This window comes from Geotrypetes seraphini, chromosome 1 (genome assembly GCF_902459505.1).
Source record: "Geotrypetes seraphini chromosome 1, aGeoSer1.1, whole genome shotgun sequence".
NCBI classification, from domain to species: domain Eukaryota; kingdom Metazoa; phylum Chordata; class Amphibia; order Gymnophiona; family Dermophiidae; genus Geotrypetes; species Geotrypetes seraphini.
Genome location: NC_047084.1, coordinates 122636513 through 122661906, shown reverse-complemented (window position 1 = coordinate 122661906; position 25394 = coordinate 122636513). Strand labels below are relative to the sequence as shown.

General features: G+C 44.6%; 1 protein-coding gene across 1 annotated transcript in view; it reads left to right on the top strand.

Moving 5' to 3' along the window:
• Positions 1 to 25394, top strand: part of LOC117366702 — a 114445-nt gene that overhangs the window by 40914 nt on the left and 48137 nt on the right. The window contains exon 4 of the mRNA XM_033958432.1: positions 12651 to 18076. Within this exon, the coding sequence (XP_033814323.1) occupies positions 12651 to 18076 (5426 nt within the window). The remainder of the gene's footprint in view (positions 1 to 12650; positions 18077 to 25394) is intronic.

Here is a 25394-nt window from a genome sequence, read left to right as displayed (position 1 = left end):
CCTTGAGCCCCAAGACCATCCTGGTGGCCGTTCGCTGAACCGACTCGATCCTCAGCATGTCCTTTCGGTAGTGTGGTCTCCAAAATTGAACACAGTACTCCAAGTGAGGCCGCACCATGGATCTGTACAACGGCATCATGACTTCAGGTCTCCTGCTGACAAAACCTCTGCGGATACACCCCATCATTTGTCTTGCCCTGGAGGAAGCCTTCTCCACTTGATTGGCAGCTTTCATGTCCTCACTAAAGATCACCCCTAGATCGCGTTCCGCCGTGGTCATCTTAAAAACATAGTAACATAGGTACTTAAATGTTTCGATCATGTCTCCCCTCTCCCTACGTTCTTCGAGAGTGTAGAGCTGCAATTTGTTCAGTCTCTCTTCATATGAGAGACCCTTGAGCCCCGAGATCATCCTGGTGGCCGTCCGCTGAACCGATTCAATTCTGCGCACATCTTTACTGTAATGTGGCCTCCAGAATTGCACACAGTACTCCAGATGAGGTCTCACCATGGCCCTATACAACAGCATTATGACTTCAGGCTTTCGGCTGACGAAACTTCTATTGATACAACCTAATATCTGCCTTGCCTTAGATGAAGCCTTCTCCACTTGATTGGCAGTTTTCATGTCTGCACTGATGATTACTCCTAAATCTCGTTCTGCTGAAGTCCTAGTTAAAGTTTCTCCGTTCAAGAAGATGGATGCATGGATTTCCGCTTCCGAGGTGCATGACCTTACATTTCTTAGCATTGAAGCCTAGCTGCCAGGTTGAGGACCAACTTTCCAATGTAAGCAGGTCCTGCACCATATAATTCTGTAAACTGCATTCACTTACTATATTACATAGTTTGGCGTCATCGGCGAATAGTGTTATTTTACCTTGAAGCTCTTGAGTCAGATCCCCTATGAATATGTTGAAAAGGAGTGGACCCAGGGCCGAGCCCTGCGGCACTCCACTGGTCACCTCCGATGTTTTAGAGAAGGTACCATTAACTACCACCCTCTGAAGTCTGCCACTCAGCCAATAAATAAATAAAATAAATAAATAAATAAATAAATCATTGACCCATGCAGTTAGTGTCTCTCCTAACCCCATCGATTCCATCTTGCTTAGCAGCCTGCGGTGTGGGACACTGTCAAAAGCTTTACTGAAGTCCATGTACACGACGTCCAAAGACTCTCCCAAGTCCAACTTTCTTGTTACCCAGTCAAAGAAGCTGATGAGACTGGATTGGCAGGACCTACCCTTGGTGAATCCATGCTGACTGGGATCCCGAAGATTCCCTTCATTCAAGATCGTGTCCAATTTGCTTTTAATTAGTGTTTCCATGAGTTTGCACACTATTGATGTGAGACTCACCGGTCTATAATTCGCAGCCTCTGCCCTGCAACCCTTTTTATGCAGAGGAACGACATTAGCTAATTTCCAGTCCAGGGGAACTTTCCCCTTACTTAGGGAGAGATTGAATAGCTCAGCCAACGGTTTCACCAGGACATCGCTCAATTCTCTGAGCACTCTTGGGTGCAAATTGTCTGTTCCCATGGCTTTGTTCACCTTGAGTCTTGCCAGTTCACTGTAAACGTCACCTGGTGTGAACTCAAAATTCTGAAACGGGTCTTCTGTGCTTTGTGTTGCCTTCAACTGCGGACCGTGTCCCGGTGCCTCACAGGTGAAGACTGAGCAGAAGTATTCATTCAGTAGTTCGGCTTTATCGGAATCTGCTTCCACGTAACTTCCGTCCAGTCTTCTAAGGCGTACTATCCCGCCTGTGTTTCTTTTTCTGTCACTAATATACCTGAAGAAGGATTTGTCCCCCTTTTTAATGTTTTTTGCCAGAATTTCTTCCACTCAAAGTTTTGCCTCCCTAACTGCCATTTTGACCGCTGTAGACCTGGTCCTATATTCTACTTTTGCCTCTCTTTTCTCCGTGCGCTTGTAGGAGAGAAACACTTTTTTCTTCTCCTTAATGAGGTGCGAGATCTCCGCGGTGAACCATTGGGGTTTATTGTTTCTTTGTCGTTTACTGATTTTATGAAGCGGCTAGTTGCTTCATGTATGGTTGATTTCAGTGTTAACCACTTAGCTTCTACATCATCGGTCTCCGCTTGGTCCTGCAGCGTCTGATGGACGAAATCTCCCATGCGTGCAAAGTCTGTGCCCCGGAAATTGAGTACCTTTGTTTTCGTGTTTGATCTAGGGAAGCCTTTCCTAAGGTTGAACCGTACTATGTTGTGGTCGCTGGAGGCTAGCGTATCTCCTACTGAGACCTCTGAGACGCTTTCCCCGTTAGTGAGTACCAGGTCGAGGATCGCCTGGGCCCTAGTGGGCTCCGTTACCATTTGTTTGAGACGTGCTCCCTTTATGGAGGTTAATAGCCTCCTGCTACCGCTGGTTGCCACTGAAAATGAGTTCCAGCCTGCATCAGGCATATTGAAGTCCCCTAGCAGTACAGCTTCTCCTCGTAGAGTGATATTCTCTATGTCTTCAATTAATTCTGCGTCCATGTCTTCCAGTTGTCTTGGGGGTCTGTATACCACACCTATGTGCATGCATTGCTTTCAATGCATATACATTGGGGAAATCCTGAAAACCCGACTGGATTTGGCCCTCAAGGAGGGACTTTGGAGACCCCTGCACATTCGTCTGTGTTCGCTTTTGTTGCGGTTTTTTTGTTTGGTTTTTGGGAGGGGGCGGGGCCCAACTCTCCTGCTACCTACCATCAGTTTTCTTGAAGGCGATCCCCGGCAGCAGCAGTCTTAAAAGGCTAAAAACTTACTGGCCCTGACTCTCCTGCTCTCTGCCGTCTTCCTTGCAGTGCAAGCCCACAGGTTTAAAGGTGGCAGAGAGCAGGAGAGTCGGGGCAGCAGAGATCAGTCTGGGCGACAGAGAGAAGGGGGAGTTTGGAGCAGCAAAGTCAGGGCTGAAAGGCAGGAGAAGGGCAGAGAGCAAGGCGGTGCGAGGAGCTAAACAATGCGCCCAACAGCCACTGCTCTCCTCCCCTCCCCCCCCCCGGGTTTCTGCAGAGTAAAGGCAGTGAGAGCAGGGCATGCAGAGAGCAGGGCGGCAATGGAGCTGGAGAGTCAGGAAGGACGTTTTCTACTGGTCCCCAGCAGTCGCTTCTTGAGTTGATCGGCCAGCCCGGTCGGTTCGCAAAATTTGTTTTGTGAATTGCGTCCCTGCCTACTTTGCATGCCGTTCCCCTCATTTGCATGCGCGGATTGGAATCGGATCAGCAGAAGTAAGTGAATCAGGCCGGAGTAAAATCGGGTTGTGAATCTAGCCCAATGTTCCATAATATAAAGTTCCACCTTCCTTTTGAAGCTTTTAGCAGGCACTGCTACCAGCATGAGGCATAATAAGATAAGGCTGTTTCCCTTCCCCCTTCTCTCCAGCACTGCTTCAATCCTTCTGTACATCCACAAAGATAGTTACTGTTGGTTGAATTCACTCTGCTCCCTGAGCATATCTTCATCAAACATCTCATTATTACTCTCACGCTCAGGGACATTTCTATCTTGTCTAAACTGCTCTCAACCAGATTTTATCAACAGACTCCTAATTCCGTACAACACATCAAAAACTCTTCGTTCAACTTCTAAGAATCTCTTAATTGTACCCTCAACTTTGCCATTACTGCCCCCACTCTATGGAACTCGTTGCCTAATTACCTGCACTATGAATCCGATATGAAACAATTTAAAGCTAAACTAAAGACATTTTTGTTTCAAGACGCCTTCTAAGGGCTAATCTAAATCTTAAAATTTAAACTGCTGTTTTAATTCTAATCTCTTGTTTTACCCTTTTATGTTTTATCTTTTTTATCCTGTCTAAGTTACCATGTTCAGATTAAAACTATTTGTTATGTTTGGTTGTTATTTAGTATCCCCCATTTTACGTGTTTTTATGTAATTTTATATTGTAAACCGCTTAGAAATTTGAATAGACGGTCTAAAAAATCTTTTAATAAACTTGAAACTTGAAAACTCTCCATATCCATATAAAAGCAAACTAGACGCACATCTCCTTACGAGAGGCATAGAGGGATATGGGTGACTTAATTTACGCCATGTGTACACCTGGCTGGGCCTCCGCATGTGTGGATCGCCGGACTCGATGGACCGAAGGTCTGATCCGGTGATGGCACAAACTTGCCCAGCTGCTATCAGCTCTATCTGAAACCTGATAAGGTTTATCTAGCTGAGCCCTTCTGCATTCTTCCTGAGCTGTATGTTTACAGATTGGCACCTTGCCTGCTGTGAGGTGCTGCAGTCCCTTCCAGAGTGAGGTAGTTGGCTTGCCTTCCTGTGCCGTCCTTCGTGTGCCTCAGCTTCTACTGCTTGTCCTGCTCCTTGTCATAAGAGCATAGGATTTTCTGCTGCTGGGTCAGACCAGTGGTCCATCGTGCCCAGCAGTCCACTCACGCGGCGACCCTTAGGTCAAAGACCAGTGCCCTATTTGAGTCTAGCTTTACCTGCATACGTTCTGTTCCAGTAGGAACTTATCTAACCTTTTCTTGAATCCCTGAAGGGTGATTTCCTCTATAACAGCCTCTGGAAGAGCGTTCCAGATTTCTACCACTCTCTGGGTGAAGAAGAACTTCCTTACGTTTGTACAGAATCGATCCCCTTTTAACTTTAGCGAGTACCCCCTTGTTCTCTTCACCTTGGAGAGGGTGAACGATCCTTGATGCCTCTGAATCCTCTGATGCTTCTGCTCACACCTCCCTAACTGTGAAAACCCACCAAGCTAACAGGCTGTCTCATTGCCTGATTAGCTTCTCTGAGGTTTACCCCACCCCCTCTGCAGGTAGTGACTTTACAAGTGAGTATAAAACCTGCTTCTGCTAGCTGCTTTTCGGTGTGCCTCTTTAAGGGCAAATAAACCCCAGTTCCAGGACTATCCCTATCTGCTGGTTCTGTGAACGGTGGCAAGACTGACTCTTGCTGACAACCTATGTGTCCCAGAGCTTGGCAGCTTTCCTCTGCCTCAGTTGAAGGCTCTAGAGCCCTCTGCAAAATAGATGACAGGGCTTGGAATACTGAGATCCAGAGCCCACGAGCCATTCCACAATCCCACCACATATGCAAATAAGTACCCGGGAGCCCGCTCCCCCGCCAGAGAGCTTTGCTAACATAATAGGGGTGTAGTACCAGCGTAACAATGCTCTCTACCCATTTTCCACCATCACCATGGCCAAGCCAAGTGTGGTAGTATGCTTCCAGGTCATGTCCCATTCCTCCGGGATTATAATCCTAATTAGAATAATTGACTATAAATTAAGACTATAAGTGAAGAAATGTGCTAGAGGTGGGCAGAAGTTGGAGGGATAGAAAAGAAGAGTCAGCTTGGCCCTGCTCTAGGCTATCTCTTAATGCTGTAGCCTGGAAGAGTTGAGTTTCTATCTGTAGCAGAAAGTTCAAGTTTCAAACTATGGGGCGAAAGCTATTACACTATGGAAACTAGATAAAAAGTAAAGTCTGCTCTTTTAAAATTTAAGCAGCCTTTATAAAGAAACCTACAATTTATTTTTTAACCCCAAATTATCCAAGCACAGAGCAAAATAATGTTCCCTTACTCAGAGAAATCCCTCCTCTGCTCTCAGAGAAAAGGTTACCTGGAATATTTCCCCTCTATATAAGCTTGATTCTTAGGGGACTTTTCCTCTCTCTTCTTAAGGAACTGCAACAAACAGACCCTTTGAAGCTAAATAGTGACCTTTACAGCTGTTCTGAGAAAACAAGAAGACAGCTGGTTCACTAGATCCACCATAGAAGAAAAAAAGAAGCAGATCAAACAGAATCCAAATCCATAGTCTTTATTAGAAGTCCTCCCAGAAACATAAAAATGTGCCTGAAGTGGCCATGTTTTGCCTAGATGGGCTGCATCAGGAGCAAACTTCTGAACACTGGAGAGACAGACAGGAAAGAGGGAATTGCAAGCCCCTCAGCGTTCCTGGTACCTTCTTCCAAAGGGTCTCTTGCAGGTCAGCAGCAACTCTTACTGGTCTCTGGATCCAGAATTACCAGCACAGTCTCTAGCAGGTACATATCACTGGCCAGCAGCTGGACAGATCAAAATATACAGTAAACTCTTAAAGGTTCAAAGTTGAACTTGGCTTACCTAAATGTAGTGGTGGTTTCAGGATAAGGCATGTATAGAGGACGCTCCCCCTAGGCCTTCTTAACCTAGCTGTGGCCCGGTCTTTTATAATTCCTGGATTTTCCCTACTGGCTCCACCTTCAATGTCACTACCCTTTCGGGTTTTTAAGATGGCCTGACAATGTGACGGAGTGTTCTTAAGGGGAAGTGGAAGCACCTATAGACTTCCTCACAGACCCCTAAGTATTTCAGAATTAGATAATGTTCACATGTATATAACCAAATGAGTAATGCTGCTTTCAAAACTGAAATGCAATGTTTGGTTTTTGTGTTCATCACATTATTTTTACACTTTATATGTGGGTCTCACCAATAAAATGTTGTAGAAACTACAGTTGATTCAAAATGTAGTAACATAATAACATGGTAACATAGTAGATGACAGAAGATAAAGACCCGAATGGTCCATCTAGACTGCCCAATCTGATTCAATCTAAAAGTTTGTTGGGTTTTCGGTTTTTTTCTTCTCCTATTTCTGAGCAAGAATCTAAAGCTCTGCCCAGTACTGTTCTTAGGTTCCACTTACTCCAGTCCATCTACACCCTCCCAGCCATTGAAGCCCTCCCCAGCCCATCCTCCCCCAAACGGCCATATACAGACACAGACCATGCAAGTCTTCCCAGTACTGGCCTTAGTTCTTCAATATTTATTACTATTTTCTGATTCCAGATCTTCTGTTTTCATCCCATGTTTTTTTGAACTCAGTCACCGTTTTTCTCTCCACTACCTCTCTCGGGAGCGCATTCCAAGCATCCACCACCCTCTTCGAAAAGAAGAATTTCCTTACATTGCTCTTGAGTCTCCCACCCCTCAACCTCAAATTATGTCCTCTGGTTTTACCATTTTCCTTTCTCTGGAAAAGATTTTGTTTTACGTTAATACCTTTCAAGTATTTGAACGTCTGAATCATATCTCCCCTGTCCCTCCTTTCCTCTAAGGCAGTGATTCCCAACCCTGTCCTGGAGGAACACCAGGCCAATCGGGTTTTCAGGCTAGCCCTAATGAATATGCATGAGAGAGATTTGCATATGATGGAAGTGATAGGCATGCAAATTTGCTTCATGCATATTCATTAGGGCTAGCCTGAAAACCCAATTGGCCTGGTGTTCCTCCAGGACAGGGTTGGGAACCACTGCTCTAAGGTATACATATTCAGGGCTTCCAGTCTCTCCTCATACGTCTTTTGGCGCAAACCTCCTATAATTTTCGTTGCCCTCCTCTGGACTGCTTCAAGCTTTTTTGTGTCCTTCATCAGATACGGTCTCCAAAACTGAACACAATACTCCAAATGGGGCCTCACCAACGACCTGCACAGGGGCATCAACACCTTCATTCTTCTACTGCAGGGGTAGGGAACTCCGGTCCTCGAGAGCCGTATTCCAATCGGGTTTTTAGGATTTCCCCAATGAATATGCATTGAAAGCAGTGCATGCAAATAGATCTCATGCATATTCATTGGTGAAATCCTGAAAACCCGACTGGAATACAGCTCTTGAGGACCGGAGTTCCCTACCCCTGTTCTACTGGTTACGCCTCTCTTTATACAACACTGTTTTTTCACCTTTAGATCTTTGGACACTATCACCCCAAGGTCCTTCTCCCCATTCGTGCATATCAGCCTCTTCCCTCCCAGCATATAAGGCTCCTTCCGATTATTCATCCCCAAATGCATTATTCTGCATTTCTTTGCAATAAATTTTAGTTGCCAGATTTTAGACCATGCCTCTAACTTTGGTAGATTCTTTTTCCTCACCCTCTTCGGTATCTACTCTGTTACAAATCTTGGTATCATCCGCAAAAAGGTAAACTTTTCCTTCTAACCCTTCAGCAATGTCACAAACATATTGAACAGGATCAGCCCCAGCACCGAACCCTGAGGGACTCCACTGCTCACCTTTCCTTCTTCAAAGCAACTTCCATTAACCACCACCTTCTGACATCTGTCTGTCAACCAGTTTCTAATCCAGTTCTCCACTTTGGGTCCTAACTTCAGCTCTTCAAGTTTGTTCAAGAGCCTCTTATGAGGAACCGTGTCAAAGGCTTTGCTGAAATCTAAGTAAATTACATCTAGCATATGTCCTCGATCCAGCTCTCTGGTCACCCAATCAAAAAATGTAATCAAGTTCATTTAGCACGATTTACCTTTAGTAAAGCCATGTTGCCTTGGATCCTGTAACCCATTAGATTCTAGGAATGGTGATGAGGAAGGATCATGCTAGGCCTTTATTAAGGGACCTCCACTGATAACCTGTTAAAGAAAGGAAAATTTATAAAATAGAAACATAGAAATATGATGGCAGATAAAGGCCAAATGGCCCATCTAGTCTGCCCATCTGATAAATCCCACGTGCTGGTGTTAACTTTTAAGGTATCGCAAAATCAAAAGCCATTGCAATTACACCAGAGAATAGTTAAGAACATAAGAAATGCCGCTGCTGAGTCAGACCAAAGGTCCATCATGCCCAGCAGTCTGCTCACGCGGCAGCCCTCTGGTCAAAGACCAGTGCCCTGACTGGAACTATCCCTATCAGCGTACATCCTTGTTCAGCAGGAACTTGTCTAACTTTGTCTTGAATCCCTGGAGGGTGTTTCCCCCCTATGACAGACTCCAGAAGAGCGTTCCAGTTTTCTACCACTCTCTGGGTGAAGAAGAACTTTCTTACATTTGTACGGAATCTATCCCCTTTCAACTTTAGAGAGTGCCCTCTCATTCTCCCCACCTTGGAGAGGGTGAACAACCTGTCTTTATCTACTAAGTCTATCCCCTTCAGTACCTTGAATGTTTTGATCATGTCCCCTCTCAATCTCCTGTTTGAGGGAGAAGAGGCCCATTTTCTCTAATCTTTCGCTGTACGGCAGCTCCTCCAACCCCTTAACCATTTTAGTCGCTCCTCTCTGGACCCTTTTGAGTAGAACTGTGTCCTTCTTCATGTACGGCGACCAGTGCTGTACGCAGTACTCCAGGTGAGGGTGTACCATGGCCCGGTACAGCGGCATGATAACCTTCTCAAATCTGTTCGTGATCCCCTTCTTTATCATTCCTAGCATTCTGTTCGCCCTTTTCGCCGCCACCACACATTGCGTGGACGGCTTCATCGACTTGTCGATCAGAACTCCTAAGCCCCTTTCCTGGGAGGTCTCTCCAAGTACCGCCCCGGACATCCTGTATTCATGCATGAGATTTTTGCTACCGACATGTATCACTTGTCCACATTGAACCTCATCTGCCATTTCAATGCCCATTCCTCGAGCCTGATTATGTCACGTTGCAGATCTTCACAATCCCCCTGAGTCTTCACTACTCTGAATAACTTCGTATCGTCTGCAAATTTAATCACCTTGCTCATCGTACCTATGTCCAGATCATTTATAAAGATGTTGAAGAGCACGGGTCCAAGCACTGAGCCCTGTAGCACCCCACTGGTGATGCTTTTCCAGTCCAAGTATAGTCCATTTACCCCTACTCTCTGTTTCCTATGCTCCAGCCAGTTTTTAATTCACATGAGTGTATTTCAATTCCATGGCTCGCAATTTTCTGAAGTAGTCGTTCATGCAGAACCTTGTCGAATGCCTTCTGAAAGTCCAGATATACAATGTCAACCAGGTCGCCTTTGTCTATCTGCCTGTTCACTCCCTCGAAGAAGTGCAGCAAGTTTGTCAAACAAGATCTTCCTTTGCTGAAACCATGCTGGCTGGTACTCATCAGCTCACTCAAGGTGATCAATGATGAAATCCTTTATCAGTGCCTCTCCCATCTTTCCTGGTACCGAGATCAGACTCACCGGTCTGTAGTTTCCCGGGTCTCCCCTCGAACCTTTTTTGAAGATCGGTGTAACATTTTCCACCTTCCAGTCCTCCGGAATCTTTCCGGTTTTGATCAACAGATTGACTATTAGTTGAAGCAGTTCAGCTATGGTCCCTTTCAGTTCCTTGATGACCCTCTGCCTGCATACCTCTTCTAAACTGACCGTCAACCCTATCAGTTTCCCATTTTCACTTCCAGCATATAGCCTGATGGGTTCCGGTATGCTGCGTATATCCTCTTTGTTAAATACAGACAAAAAAAACATGTTCAATCTGTCGGCGAATGCCTTGTCCAAGGTCTCACCGCTTCCTTCGCGGGTTGTTTCCCTTTATCGAAAAAACGGCTTGAAGTTTTTTGACTCCTTGGCTATTTTTTCTCTGTAGTTTCTTTTGGCTCCTTTCACTGCTTTATGGCACTTGCGTTGATGTTGTGTGTGCTTATTCCAGTTTTCATCCGTTTTTGATCTTTTCCATTCCTTAAACGAGGTTTTATTTTGTCTCTGATCGCTTTCTTAACCTCTACAGTGAGCCACGCTGATTCTTTATTCTTTTTCCTCTTTGATCCCTTGTTGATACGCGGTATATATAGATTTTGTGCCTCGGTGACCGTATCCTTAAAAAGAGACCAAGCTTGCTCTAGCGTCTTTACAGTGGTTATCTTCTTCCCCACCATGCATCTCATCCCTTCATAATTCCCTTTTCGGAAGTTTAGCGACATGACCGTCGTTCTGGACCGATGTTTTGTCCCTGTTTCCAGGTTGAAGTGGATAATATAGTGTTTGCTGTTTCCCAGTGTCCCTTCTACTTCTCCATCCTGTGCCGGTACTCGCAGCCCATTTAGAATTAAGTCCAGAATTACGTTTCCTCTCGTGTTTTCCTTGACAAGTTGTTCTAGGAAGCAATCGCCTACAGTTTCCAGGAACTTGGTCTCTCTAGCACAGCCGGAGGTACTGAGGTTCCATTTTATCCCTGGATAGTTGAAGTCGCCTATGATAACTGCGTTGCCTCCTTTGCAGTTGCGTTTAATCTCATCCATCATTTCTTCATCAATTTCTTCCGACTGCCCTGGGGGTCAGTAGTAGATGCTTATCCTCATTTCCGGTCCATTTGTTCCTGGAATTTTGACCCATAGAGACTTTAACTTATCCGTCTCTTGTGGCATGTTCTCTCCAGTAGATTCAATTCCTTCTTTGACGTATATGGCAATGCCTCCTCCTTTTTGAGTCACTGTCTCTGCGGTATAGTTTGTATCCTGGTAGCACCGTGCCCCAGACATTTTCATCAGTCCACCATGTTTCCGTGATGCCGATGATGTCAACGTTATCCTTTTGTGCCACAGCTTCTAATTCTCCCATCTTATTTCTAAGGCTCCTTGCATTCATATACATACACTTGAGTTTGCAGCCTTTTCCCTTCTTGCGTGTCCTTCCCTCTTGTGTCCCTTTCGGTCTGTCTTGTCTGTGATCTGGCGAGTCTTCCCCTCCTTCTTCCTGCACGGTATCCTCCAGATATACCGGTTTCCGAATCATCAACTCTCTCTCTCTCTCGGTCGACTGTCGGCTGTCCCCTTCTTCATAGTTTAAAAGCTTCTCAACTTTTCTCTTGATATTGCTTGCAAGTAGCCTCTGCTGAGTTGGAATCCGCCTTCCTGTATAGCTTGCTCTTCCCCCAGAATGTCGTCCAGTTGCGCACAAAGTGGAATCCTTCTTCCTTACATCAGCGCCGCATCCACGCGTTGACTGCTTGCAGCTCCATCTGTCTCTTCTCATCTGCCCTGGGTACCGGCAGGACCTCCAAGAATGCTATCCTCTGCATTCTGGTCTTCATCTTCCTTTCTAGCGCCTGGAACTGGTCCTTCAGTACTTCTCTGTTGTAGTTCCTGTTGCTCACGTTGTTCATCCCCACATGGATCATTACATTACATTACATTAATGACTTCTATTCCGCCTGTACCTTGCAGTTCTAAGCGGATTACATCAAAAAGATAACTGGACATTTCCAAGAAGAGGAATACAATTAAAGACGTTGGGCCTAATACATCAAAACGATAGCTGGACGTTTTCAGGAAGAGGAATACAATTAATCACCACTGGAATGCGTTGCCAGAGGATGTGGTATGAGCGGATAGCGTAGCTGGTTTTAAGAAAGGTTTGGACAAGTTCCTGGAGGAAAAGTCCATAGTCTGTTATTGAGAAAGATATGGGGAAAAGCCACTGCTTGCCCTGCATTGGTAGCATGGAATATTGCTACACCTAGTGACCTGGACTGATCACCGTGAGAACTATTGGTCTGACCAAGTAAGGCTATTTTTATGTTCTTATGCTTGCAAATGAATGTGCCTGTCAGATTGCTGTGATCCACTCAGGTCACCTTGTTCCTAGTTCCCACTGTTAAAGACATCCGATTAATCATTTGCTGCAAAAAAGCATCCAGGGTGGCTGCAGCTGAACTCTGGAATAAGGTACTGGTAGATCTTGAAGGAGCAGAAACTTTACTTCAGTTGTTGGAAAGGCTTGAAGTGTTCTTTTTCCAACTGATTGAAAGATGCTGTTTCTAATTTTTTGCTGGATTCTTGTACTATTGTTGTTTTAGTGAAGTATACTATCTTAATTAAGGTTTACAGAATTTTATTAAATAAATAAATAAAATGTTATCTTTCTTTTGCTTGTTTTTTTTCTATTTAAGGCTAAAGAAGTTGAAGAGAAATTTAGAGTTCTTCTAAATGAGAATCATATCCAGGAAGATTCAAGTATGACATTGTGTAATATCAGAGAACGCATAGAAGCTCTTCAATATCAACGTATCCTACAGTATTTTACAGAGAAGAATTTGTTCTTTTGGAGTTTTAGCAGTCTGAATAGAACTTTGGCTAACCTGAATCTGTCCCTGAGAGAAGCCTTCAGTCTCCTCCAAGCAGTCAACCACTTGGGACGTGAAGAGTTGGATATCATTCAATCATTGCCATCAGGTACAGAAATTGATGATAAATCCAGCTGCATCATTCATATCATACATATTCTGTACAAAACAAACAAGACCTTAGCATGGAAACTCTCAAGAACTATATTCTCTGAACTCTCCAGCATAAGCCAGGAATACCTTGGCCAAATATTATTTAATGGAATATGGACCCCCACACAGGCAGTCGCCTTTAGTCTTCAGGCTTCTCAAGTCATCGAGTCACCAGGAAAAGTAGAGAGAATTCTCCAGAAGGCTCAGACTTATCAGATAGATGCCAACTCTAGCATTACTGCTCTTACAGAAAAAGATCCCTTGAATTATCTTCAAATTTGTGTGAATAAGGAAACTGACAAAAATTCACAGACAATTCTGGATGAGATGAGAGCAAATAAATATCCAGAAAAAATACTGGCTGTTCTGGGCTCTGTCCTTCAGAGGATGGAAATGAAGATTCCTCAATACTGGTCTAATATTAAACAGATGGAGCTTTCTGATGATCTGAAAAGGGAAGGCATAGCTTTAACAAGATCCTTGGATTTCACAAATCCAGATCACGAAATATTGATTCAAGTTCTTCATGGCTTATCAATTGCTGTTCAGGATGCTACCACCATTGTAAAAGATACTGGTGAGAAAATAGAAGGCTATTTCCCCAGACTGTCTCAGCTGGCTTCTCTCGTGGTTCTTCTTCTTTCCAAGACGTCAGAAAACAGCGGCTGCCTTCTGGAGATTGCAACTGGTGAAGGAAAGTCTAGTATTGTGGCTATGCTGGCCCTTATTCATGCTATCCGTGGAAAGAAAGTTGATGTCATAACAAGTAACCCAGTACTTGCTCGTCGTGACAAAGAAGACTGGGAGAAACTGTTTCGGATGTTTGGTGTGTCTTGTAATGTAATACCTCCAACAGGACTAGAAGAAATGACTGATTCACAACAAAGAGAAAAGGCTATCAAAGAGGCATATAAAGCTGATATTCTGTATTCGACAGTCAGTAACATCGCTGCTGACATCCTTCGGCAGAATTTTGAGAAGAAGACAACACGAGGAGACCGACCTTTTGATATGACCATTGTAGATGAGGTTGACTACATGACTTTAGACAGTGGTGTGCAAGTTACATACCTCTCACATGCAGCCACTGGGATGAGACATTTAGAACCAGTGCTAGCTGCTATTTGGGCCAAAGTCTGCACATGCCAGAAGATTGAAGATGCTCAGACTGGGAAACATTTCTGGACAACAGGGGCCCAATATTTTTATAAAGCTGCAGCAACAGCTGTGATGGGATCTGAAACTTCTGAACATTTCAACCCACAAGACATTCTGATGCCTGGGCTACCTCTGGGGTTCTTTACTGAAGAGGATATCCAAAAGCTTGCTTCTAAAGTAAATAAATCAACAGATGAACAATCAAGAGCTGATGATTCTGTAATTAAGGAAATCATGAATAAGCTTGAACCCTCTCAACAGCGAGATCTTTTAACTCTGTTCCAAAAGGTTTTTGAAGATAATATATGGTTTGAATGCTATAAGGTACAGGACGGTAAAGCTGTCATCTGTGATGCAAACTCTACAGTGGCACATGATAACAAGATACAGATGCTTCTTCTAGAACATGGCTTAGCTTGTACAATGGTAAGTGAAGAAGATTTAATAACAGCAACTGTTAATGAAATAGAGTCCAGGCTTAGATTCACTGATGTCTATACACCTCCAAATACAAATGAAAAAACTGATGAGAACTTCCTTATAGTGCCAGGACATCTGAAGGAATATATAAATAAAGAATTAAAAGTCTTTACAGGAAATTCTTTGAAAGCCATTGAAATGGTGAAGTACCGAGAGTACATGATAGAGTCTGCTATAGATCCAGGAAAAGACAAAACAGTTTCAGAGAGTCAAGAGTATGATGCAATCATTCCAGTTGACTTCACAGCTACAGGTATACTTGAGAAGAACAAACGCTGGGGAGGTGGCCTCCAACAGTTTCTGGAGATGAAGCATCAGTTAGCAATATCTCCTTTAACGAATGTAACTAATTTTATGTCTAATTACTGTTTCTTCAAGGGATACACTTCCATATTTGGGATGTCTGGGACCTTAGGTGATGAAGCGGAAACTGATTTTCTTAGAAAACATTTCAAAACATCTTGTTTTCCAATCCCAACACACCGCCACACAAAGAGAGTTGAGTTGCCAGTTCTTCAGGTGGAAGAAGGAAAGGATTCCTGGATAAAAGAAATTTGCAAACAAGTTAGGGACAGAACAAGTGAAAAGGACTGGCTTAAAGGCCAAGCTGTGTTAGTGGTCTGTGAGGATGTCAGAACAGCTGATGAACTTCAGAAGAAATTATTAGAATATCAGGCTGTCCCCAGTTCAGATAAAATAACAATGTACACAAGAAGTGATAAACACAATGTGGAAGGGAAAACATTTAAACCTGGAGATGTAATTATTGCAACTAACCTTGGTGGAAGAGGCACAGACTTTAAAATTAACAAAGATGTTAATGAAAGTGGTGGTCTATTTGTGATTCTTACCCACTTTCCTAAAAACATGAGAGTTGAGAAACAAATATTTGGACGCACATCTAGGAAAGGAAATCCAGGTATGGTACGGATGGTATTAAATTATGAAAACCTGGCCCCATCCTATCAAGACCAACCGGTAGAGATCATGAGACAGCTAAGGACAGATTATGAGAAGAGACGCATAGCCAATTTAGAGGATGATGAGTTGCTGGAAGTCAATATGCGAGAGAAATTGTTCACCTTTTTCTGCAGTCTTCTTAACAAGTTTGATGGAAACTACTCAAATCTTGAAAAGCTGGATATGTTCACCTGTTCTGACAAGGCTCTTCTACGCACTGTCTTTGGGTGTTTCAAGAACAAAATGGATTTCAAGCCAGCTTTGAATGCATTAAAAGAGGCTTGGGCTCTATGGCTCACAATCCATGAGAAAGACATTTGTGACCATGGAGATATAGACCAACTAATGAATGACCTCAGCCAAGTAATAAAAAAGAAGATGAATGAAGTCTTGGAAGGAAGCTCCAAAAACCTCTATGACTTCACAAAGTTAGCCCTGGATCGTATGTACTTACACACTGAAGATAAAGGCAATGATTATGGAGCATTAGAGTACTGGAAGAAAGCTGAGAGTGCCGATCAAGTGTTTAGTGCCATGGCCAAGTACAATCGTGCATATATTACAGTTAACCTGGGAAGAGAGGGCTACATACAGAAAGCAATTGATTTATTGAATGCAACAAAAAAAGCAATTGATATCTATATATCTGAGCAGGCAAACACGACAGTTGCTGGCCAGTTGTCCTGTATTGCACAGTTTGAGCCTCACTATAAGGCAGAACCAAACTTCACAAAGCAAATGCAATGTCGAATGAGCTTGTTCAAGTCCTGGCTTGATTATATTGACAAATCCACAGCAAAGTTATCAGAACTTCAGAAGAAAAAGGAAGATGCAATCACTAAAGATGTAGCCGTTTTCACACTGACTGATGGTCAAGACTGTATAACCACAACGGAGCTGAACTCACTGTATGACATGGGCCTGTCTTTTGTCTTTGAGGTAGAGCAGAAGCCGAAGTTCTGCATTGACGCTCTTATCTGTACTATCCTTGGAGCTCTGCAGATTCTGGCTGGGATCCTGGTATGTGCTCTCTCCTTTGGAACAGCCACCCAGTTTGGAATGGGACTGATTTCTGAGGGTGTTTCTGACATGATATCTGGGATAGTTGGTATGATAACAGGATCCTTTTGTTGGGCTGAATGGGCCTTCTCCAAAGGCATAAGCATTTGCTTGTCCTTACTGTCTGCCGGCTTCAGTGTAATTAAGAAAGCAGTAACAACTGTGTACAAAGTGACAAAAAGTTTGGTGACAGGAGCAAAAAGCTTTGCATCTGTGGCAGATGATATCATTAAATCAGGAAAAGCCATATTCACTTCCGTCAAAAGCACGGTAACGTCAGCAGTTTCTTCTGTCAGCAAACAGTCCCTGCAACAGTCAATAAAGTCTCTCGCAACAAGCTCGACTGTAAGGAACAACTTCATACAGGCTGCAAAGTATGCTGGGCAGGAAATTGTCAAAGAAGGAGTGATGACGGCCTTAGAGGCTGGGGTAGAGGAGGCCCTGCAAGCCACCTTTCAGACCATGATTGAGAGCAGCTTGAAGCAGACGATAAGTTCAGCACTGAGAGAGAATACCACCGTGAAGAAATATCTAACAAAGTTTATTGTTATTAATTCAGTACCTGAGAGTGTCCTAAAGACTGGGTGTAAATTTACAATTATATCTTCTCAGAAAAGAAACCTGACATTTATGGTACAGAGTGTTTGCAGATCAGCAGTTTATGATGTCACGAATGATTATGACACATTCAATACTGTGATGTCCGAACTGCAAACCGTAAAATCGGTAGCACTGACCGTGATGAAGGAAGCCAAGGTGAAAGCATCTGTCCTAAAAGGTGTTAAGATAGTTGCCGAAATTGGAAAATATTCAGCTGACGTTCTCAAGATGGTGAACGCCATTCCTACCAAAACCATCATTGATGGGAGAGTGGTCCCATACATAGTTAGTCAAATTGATTCAAGCCCATCTGCAGCTGAGTTTAAGGAAGATGCCCGGTGTGACATTCCTGATGTGCAAGCAGTACGAGATGAGTTGTTGGACACGGCATGTGAGGAATTATCTGAGAAATTCATAGAACTCTTATCAAGCCGTATAACAAGAATTATGAGTAAATTTATAAAAAAACAATTTGGAGAACATGTCACCAACACTGTGGGAAATATTGTGGGAAGCAAAAAAACAGCACAATTCTTTGCTGATCAAAGCCATGGACAAGAAATGAAAAAGATACAGCTAGGGGGAGTTAATCGGCCATTAACAGAACCTCAGCAGAAGAAATTTGATGAATACGTGAAGAAGCTGCAGGATGAGAAGCGTCCGGCCACAGAAATGGATCTGAATATTCTCACCAAGAGCGACCACCTACAGGGGAAGGGAATCCGGGTCATCATGGTGGATGAAAAGGGGAAAAGACTCACCACTGAGACATATCCTGGAAAAGACAGCTCAGCAGGGACCATCACACTGCAGCTCACCAAAGAGAAAGAGCAACCAGGAAGGTAAGACCAAGAGACAGCGCAGCACGAACCATCACATCTGAGACAGAGACAGAGAGAGAGAGGATGGTAAGGAAAGGCTAAGAGACAGCTCAGCATACTCCAGATAAACAAAGAGACAGGCAGAAAGAGCAAATAGAAAGGTAACACTAAGAGACAGCTCAGCGCGAACCATCACACTACAGCCCACCAGAGAGAGAGAGAGCGAGAGAGAAAAGATGGTAAAGAAAGGCTAAGAGACAGTTCAGCATACTCCAGATAACCAAAGAGAGAGGCTGAAAACACATACAGGAAGGTAAGTTCAAGAGACAGCTCAGCAGTGAATGTCACATTGCAGCTAAGCAAAGAGAGAGATCAATTAGAAAGGTAAGACCAAGAGACAGCTCAATAGACCATCACCCTACAGCTCACCCGAGACAGAGAGAGAGAGAGGATGGTAAGGAAAGGCTAAGAGACAGCTCAGCATACTCCAGATAAACAAAGAGACAGGCAGAAAGAGCAAATAGAAAGGTAACACTAAGAGACAGCTCAGCGCGAAACATCACACTACAGCTCACCAGAGAGAGAGAGAGAAAAGATGGTAAGGAAAGGCTAAGAGACAGTTCAGCATACTCCAGATAACCAAAGAGAGAGGCAGAAAGCGCATACAGGAAGGCAAGATCTAGAGACAGCAGCAGTGAACGTCACATTGCAGCTAAACAAAGAGAGAGATCAATTAGAAAGGTAAGACCAAGAGACAGCACAGAATGAACCATCACACTACAGCTCACCCGAGACAGAGAGAGAGAGAGAAGATGATAAGGAAAGGCTAAGAGACAGTTCAGCATACTCCAGATAACCAAAGAGAGAGGCAGAAAGCACATAGAAGAAGGTAAGATCAAGAGACAGCAGCAGTGAACTTCACATTGCAGCTAAACAAAGAGAGAGATCAATCAGAAAGGTAAGACCAAGAGACAGCTCAACAGACCATCACACCACAGCTCACCCGAGACAGAGACAGAGAGCGAGAAGATGGTAAGGAAAGGCTATGAGACAGTTCAGCATTCTCCAGATAACAATAGAGAGAGGCAGAAAGTGCATATAGGAAGGTAAGATCAAGAGACAGCTCAGCAGTGAACGTCACATTGCAGCTAAGCAAAGAGAAAGATCAATCTGAAAGGTAAAACCAAGAGACAGTGCAGCACGAACCATCACGCTACAGCTCACCCAAGACAGAGACAGAAAGAGAGAAGATGGTAAGGAAAGGCTAAGAGACAGCTCAGCATACTCCAGATAAAGAGACAGGCAGAAAGATCAAATAGGAAGGTAAGACTAAGAGATAGCTCAGCACGAACCATCACACTACAGCTCACCAGAGAGAGAGAGAGAGAGAGAGAGAGAAAAGATGGTAAGGAAAGGCTAAGAGACATTCAGCATACTCCAGATAACCAAAGAGAGAGGCAGAAAGCACATAGAAGAAGGTAAGATCAAGAGACAGCTCAGCAGTGAACGTCACATTGCAGCTAAGCAAGACCAAGAGACAGCTCAACAGACCATCACAACACAGCTCACCAGAGAGAGAGAGGGGAGAGAAAGGAGAGACTAAGAGACAGCTCAGCAGTGAATATCACACTATAGCTAATAAGAGGAAAATAGTCTCAGAAGAGAGCTTTAATGAGAACATCACACTCTTTTGTCTCTATAAGGCTGCTCCATGTATCCATGTATTCATCCTTTTTGTAAGAAATATTTTGGGATGCTCTACTCAGTAGTGGACCAAGGGAGGGGTGCGGGGGGGGGGGGGGGGGCGATCAGCCCCGGGTGCAAGCCCTGAGGGGGTGCTTCCGGCCTTGGCGTTCAGTCCCCCCCCCTCGAAGGACCGCTCGCCCCCCTGGCCTCCCCGCACCACCTACGAAGCAGCGTTAGAGGAGGGGCGGGACCGTGGCAGAGGAAGCAGCACCGAAGCAGCGCAGGGATCGCTGGCATCACGATCTCGCTGCGGGCTGCTTTGTAGATGGTGCGGGGAGGCCAGGTGGGCAAGCAGTCCTTCGGGTGGGTCGGGGCATCAGGCCTTCAAGGGGGAGGGGGGATGACAGGCAGGCAGGCCTTCAAGGGGGGGAACAGGCAGGCCTTAAAGGGGGGGACATGCCTTCAAAGGGGGGACAAGCAGGCAGGCCTTCAAAGGGGGGACAGGCCTTCAAGGGGGGGATAGGCATGCTGGCTTTCAAGGGAGGGACAGGCCTTAAAAGGGGGGGAGGACAGGCAGGCAGGCTTTCAAGGGAGGGACAGGCAGGCCTTCAAAGGGGGGACAGGCCTTTGGGGGGTGCAGGCCTTCAAGGAGGGGGGCAGGCCTTCAAGGGAGGGGATAGGCCATTAAGGGGATCAGGCAGGCAGGCCTTCAAGGGGGGCAGGCCTTCAAGGGGGGAGCAGGCCTTCGGGGGGGTGCGGGCCTTCGGTGGGGTACAGGCCTTCAGGGGTGGGATGCAGACCTTTAAGGGAGGGACAGGCCTTCAGGGAGGGGGGCCCTGGTGTAGAAATACACGGAGGGAATGGGGGGTTCAAAGAGATGCACATATGCCGGACTTTGGGTGGGAAGAAATAATGGGTCTGAAAATAGAGAAGAGGGAGAGAGATGATGGACCATGGTTTTTAGAAAGGGAAGGAACAGAAAGGGAGAGAAGTTGAACACAAGGGATGGTGTGGAAGGGGGGATGGAGATACTGGATAGGAGGGTAGTTGGGAAAAGAAAGGGAGAGATGGTGGACCCTGGGGTGGTGGGGAAGGAGGGAGAGATGCTGGATGAAAGGGTAGTTAAGAAAAGATGGATCTGTGGAGGGAGACGAAAAAAGGAAAGATGCCAGACCTCCTGGGGAGGGAAGGGAAACGGGGAGGACAGAGATGGCAGATGGATGGTTAGCATGCAGAAAGAAGGAAGAAGGAGACCTTGGCAAGCAAGTTATCAGAAGACAAGCAGAGCCTTGGACCAACAAGATTTGAAAAATAACCAGACAACAAAAGGTAGAAAAACTAATTTTATTTTCTGTTTTGTGATTACAATATGTCAGATTTGAAATGTGTACCCTGCCAGAGCTGGTGTTAGACCGCAAACATGAGCTAGGATTTAACAGAGAGAGGAAAAGTCCTTTTTGTTTCTTTATTTTACTTACACCACAGCGCCAGTGTGGTTAGGAGAAGCCAAAGGGAGGTGAAAAAGCTATAAAATAAACCCACCAGGATGTTTGAAAAAAAAAAAAACAAACAAACATTCAATTGGGTAGGAAAGTTGAATCGAAAAACCAATTCAATAGGCTGAATCGAATCGAAATTTTTTTTTCGTTCTTTAATCAGGCAGCACTAGTTTGCGCTACTGTCTTAGACTTTAGGACCTGGGATTGGGGAGAGGTGGCATCCTCAGTACTTTATAATGCAAGTGAAACGAGGATTTGGTCAGACTTTTGAAGGGTCTGCAGAAGAAAAATATTGTATAGGCCGGGGACATGAGACAGCAGGAAATGGGAACTTTTCTTCCTTCTATTTTTGTGAATGGCAAGGCTGAGGATGTCAGAGAGTTCAGTTAAAATATGTGCTTTATAAGAAAATATAATAATGTGTTTTATAAAGTTTATAAGCATTGCTGGCCTACCCGGTGAGGTGTTCCTAATGGTGGTGGTGGTGGCAGCGTGTCAATGTGTTGAGAGGAAGAGGTGGTCTGGGAAATTCTGCTGAGCAAACTCCGGGCCCATTTCCACCCCCCAGTTAGTCCACTCCACTCAACTGGATCACACACCGAGTGGGTCTTTGGGTGTTGTGTTGGGATCTCTTCCAGTGGTTTATCAGTATCTCCTTCTGGTCCAAGGAAGGAAACTTTGTTATCCTTAGCATTGACCTACAGAATATGTTTGTAACAGCGCTGCTTGTGTGGCATTAGGCTATGTAGTGATCGAAAGAAAAAAACAGACCTTTGCACATTTTTGCACTATATGGTGGGTGTATGAGGAGATTCACATTTCCTGCACAGCTAAGTCCTTGTGAAGTTACCTTGTTCTTTCTGTATTTGACATCTAGCAAGGTCTCTGTTTGGAAGGAAAGATCTAAGCTTAAAAATGAAGTGGCCAGAAGTTATGGTAAAAGCAGATAGCGTTGCTGATTTTAAGAAAGGTTTGGACAAATTCCTGGAGGAAAAGTCCATAGTCTGTTATTAAGACATGGGGGAAGTGTCTGCTTGCCCTGGATTGGTAGCATGGAATGTTGCTACTCTTTGGGTTTTGACCAGGTATTAGTGTCCTGGATTGGCTACCATGAGAATGGGCTACTGGGCATGATGGACCATTGGTCTGACCCAGTTAGGCTATTCTTATGTTATGTTCTCATCTGTAGGGGCCTTTGTTTTCACTTCTTATTTTAATGTATTTTTTTTTCTTGGAACTTATCAGTGTTTTTTAGAATGGGAACAAAAATGGAAGAGAATTAATGTGTGTGGAATGGGGGATTACTAATTTCTCCAGCTAAATAATTAAATCCACCTCAACCAGACATAGGAGAACTCACGCACCATTCACACACCCTCCATCCAAAATTGTCAAAAGAAAAAAAACTGTTCAACAACCTCCTAACACTCGACCCCCAACTCTACAACCTATTGACCTCGACCACAGACTACAAAACCTTCAAAAAGAAATAAAAACCCTTCTATTCAAAAAACACATAAAACCGAACTAACACAATTAGAACTGTTCCAAGCATCACCTGCAACTACTCCATTTGTACTTCTGATAGAAACATAGAGTATGACGGCAGAAAAGGGCTATAGCCCATCAAGTCTGCCCATGCTAATGACCCACCCCCAGACTTCACCCCGCTAGAGATCCCACATGCATATCCCATTTCTTTTTAAAATCGAGCACGCTGCTGGCGTTAATCACCTGCAGTGGAAGTTCATTCCAATGATTCCCACCCTTTCGGTGAAGAAATACTTCCTGGCGTCGCCATGAAATTGCCCGCCTTTGATTTTCAGCGGATGACCTCTTGTGGTTGAAGGTCCTTTAAGAAAGAAGATATCGTCTTCCACCTCGATGCGGCCTGTGATATATTTAAACGTCTCAATCATGCCCCCCCTCTCTCTACGTTCCTCGAGCGAGTATAGCTGCAGTTTATTCAGTCTTTCCTCATATGGGAGGTTCTTGAGTCCCGAGACCATCCTGGTGGTCATTCGTTGAACCGACTCAATTCTCTGCACATCTTTTTGATAATGTGGTCTCCAGAATTGAACACAATATTCAAGATGAGGTCTTACCATGGATCTGTACAGGGGCATTATGACTTCGGGCCTCCGGCTGACGAAACCTCTACGGATACATCCCACCATTTGTCTAGTCTTGGATGCAGCTTTCTCCACTTGATTGGCAGTTTTCATGTCTTCACTAATGATCACTCCCAAATCACGTTCTGCCCTAGTGCTAGCTAAGGTCTCACCATTTAGAGTGTAAGTTCTGCACGGGTTTCTGCTGCCAAGGTGCATGACCTTACATTTTTTAGCATTGAAACCTAGCTGCCAAGTCGAGGACCAATGTTCCAATAAGAGCAGGTCCTGCTCCATACTGTCGGGCAAAGCGGTGTTATCTACTGTGTTGCATAGTTTGGCGTCATCGGCGAATAATGTTATTTTACCTTGAAGCCCTTGAGTCAGGTCTCTTATGTATATGTTGAAAAGGGTCGGTCCCAAGACCGAGCCCTGTGGCACTCCACTGGTCACCTCCGATGTATTGGAGGGGGTACTGTTAACCACTACCCTCTGGAGTCTACCCCTCAACCAGTCATTGAGCCATGTCGTCAATGTTGCTCCCAATCCCATCGATGTCATCTTGCTCAACAATCTGCGGCGCGGGACGCTATCAAAAGCTTTGCTGAAGTCCAAGTACACGACGTCCAGAGACTTCCCCATATCCAGTTTCCTTGTAACCCAGTCAAAGAAACTGATTAGATTGGATTGGCAATACCTTCCCTTTGTGAATCCATGCTGGTGGGGATCTTGTATATTCTCCTCGGTCAGGATCGTATCTAATTTGTGTTTAATAAGTCTTTCCATGAGTTTACTCACTATTGAGGTGAGACTCACCGGTCTTTAATTCGCAGCCTCCGTCCTGCAACCTTTTTTTGTGCAGTGGAATGACGTTAGCCGTTTTCCAGTCCATGGGGACTTTTCCGGTACTCAGGGAAAGACTGAACAGCACGGATAGCAGTTCCGACAGGACATCACACAACTCCCTAATAATCCTGGGGTGTAGATTGTCCGGTCCCATAGCTTTGTTCACCTTGAGTTTTGATAGTTCGCCGTGGACGCTGCTGGGTGTAAACTTGAAATTTTGGAACGGGTCTTCTGAGGTTTGCCTTGCCTGCAGTTTGGACCGGTCCCCGGCGCCTTGCAGGTAAAGACTGAGCAAAAGTATTCATTTAGTAGTTTGGCTTTATCAGAATCTGTTTCTGTATAATTCCCGTCTGTTTTCCTGAGGCGTACTATCCCATCTGTGTTTCGTTTCCTGTCGCTAATGTATCTGAAGAAGGATTTATCTCCTTTTTTAATGTTTTTCGCTAGATGTTCTTCTGTTTGAATCTTGGCCTCTCTGACTGCCGCTTTGACTGCTTTAGACCTGGTCAGATAGTCCTCTTTTGCCACTCTGTTTCCTGTTTGCTTGTAGGAAATAAAAGCTTTTTTCTTTTCCTTAACAAGATCCGAGATCTCTGCAGAGAACCACTGGGGCTTGTTCTTCCTTTGTCATTTGCTTACTGTTTTTGTATAGCGGTTTGTTGCCTCATGCAAGGTGCATTTCAGGATTGACCACATAGCCTCCACATTATTGGTTTCAGCTTGGTTTTGTAGCGCCCAATGGACGAAGTCTCCCATGCGTTTAAAGTCAGTGCCCCGAAAGTTGAGGACCTTTGTTGCTGTGTTTGATCTAGTGAAGCCTTCTTGATGTTGAACCATACCATGTTGTGGTCGCTGGAGGCTAGCGTATCGCCTACCAAAACTTCTGAAACACTTTCTCCGTTGGTAAGTATCAGGTCCAGTGTCGCCTGATCTTTAGTGGGCTCCAGTACCATTTGTTTGAGTCGCGCCCCTTTTATGGAGGTTAAAAGCCTTCTGCTGCCGCTGGTAGTAGCGGAAAGTGTCTTCCAATCAGCATCGGGCATATTGAAGTCCCCTAGCAGTACCGTATCCCCTCGTAAAGTGATGTTCTCAATGTCTTTGATTAGTTCCATATCCCTGTCTTCCTATTGTTTAAGGGGCCTGTATACCACACCAAGATACAGACATTTTTTGTTTCCTCTGGCCAGGTTCACCCAG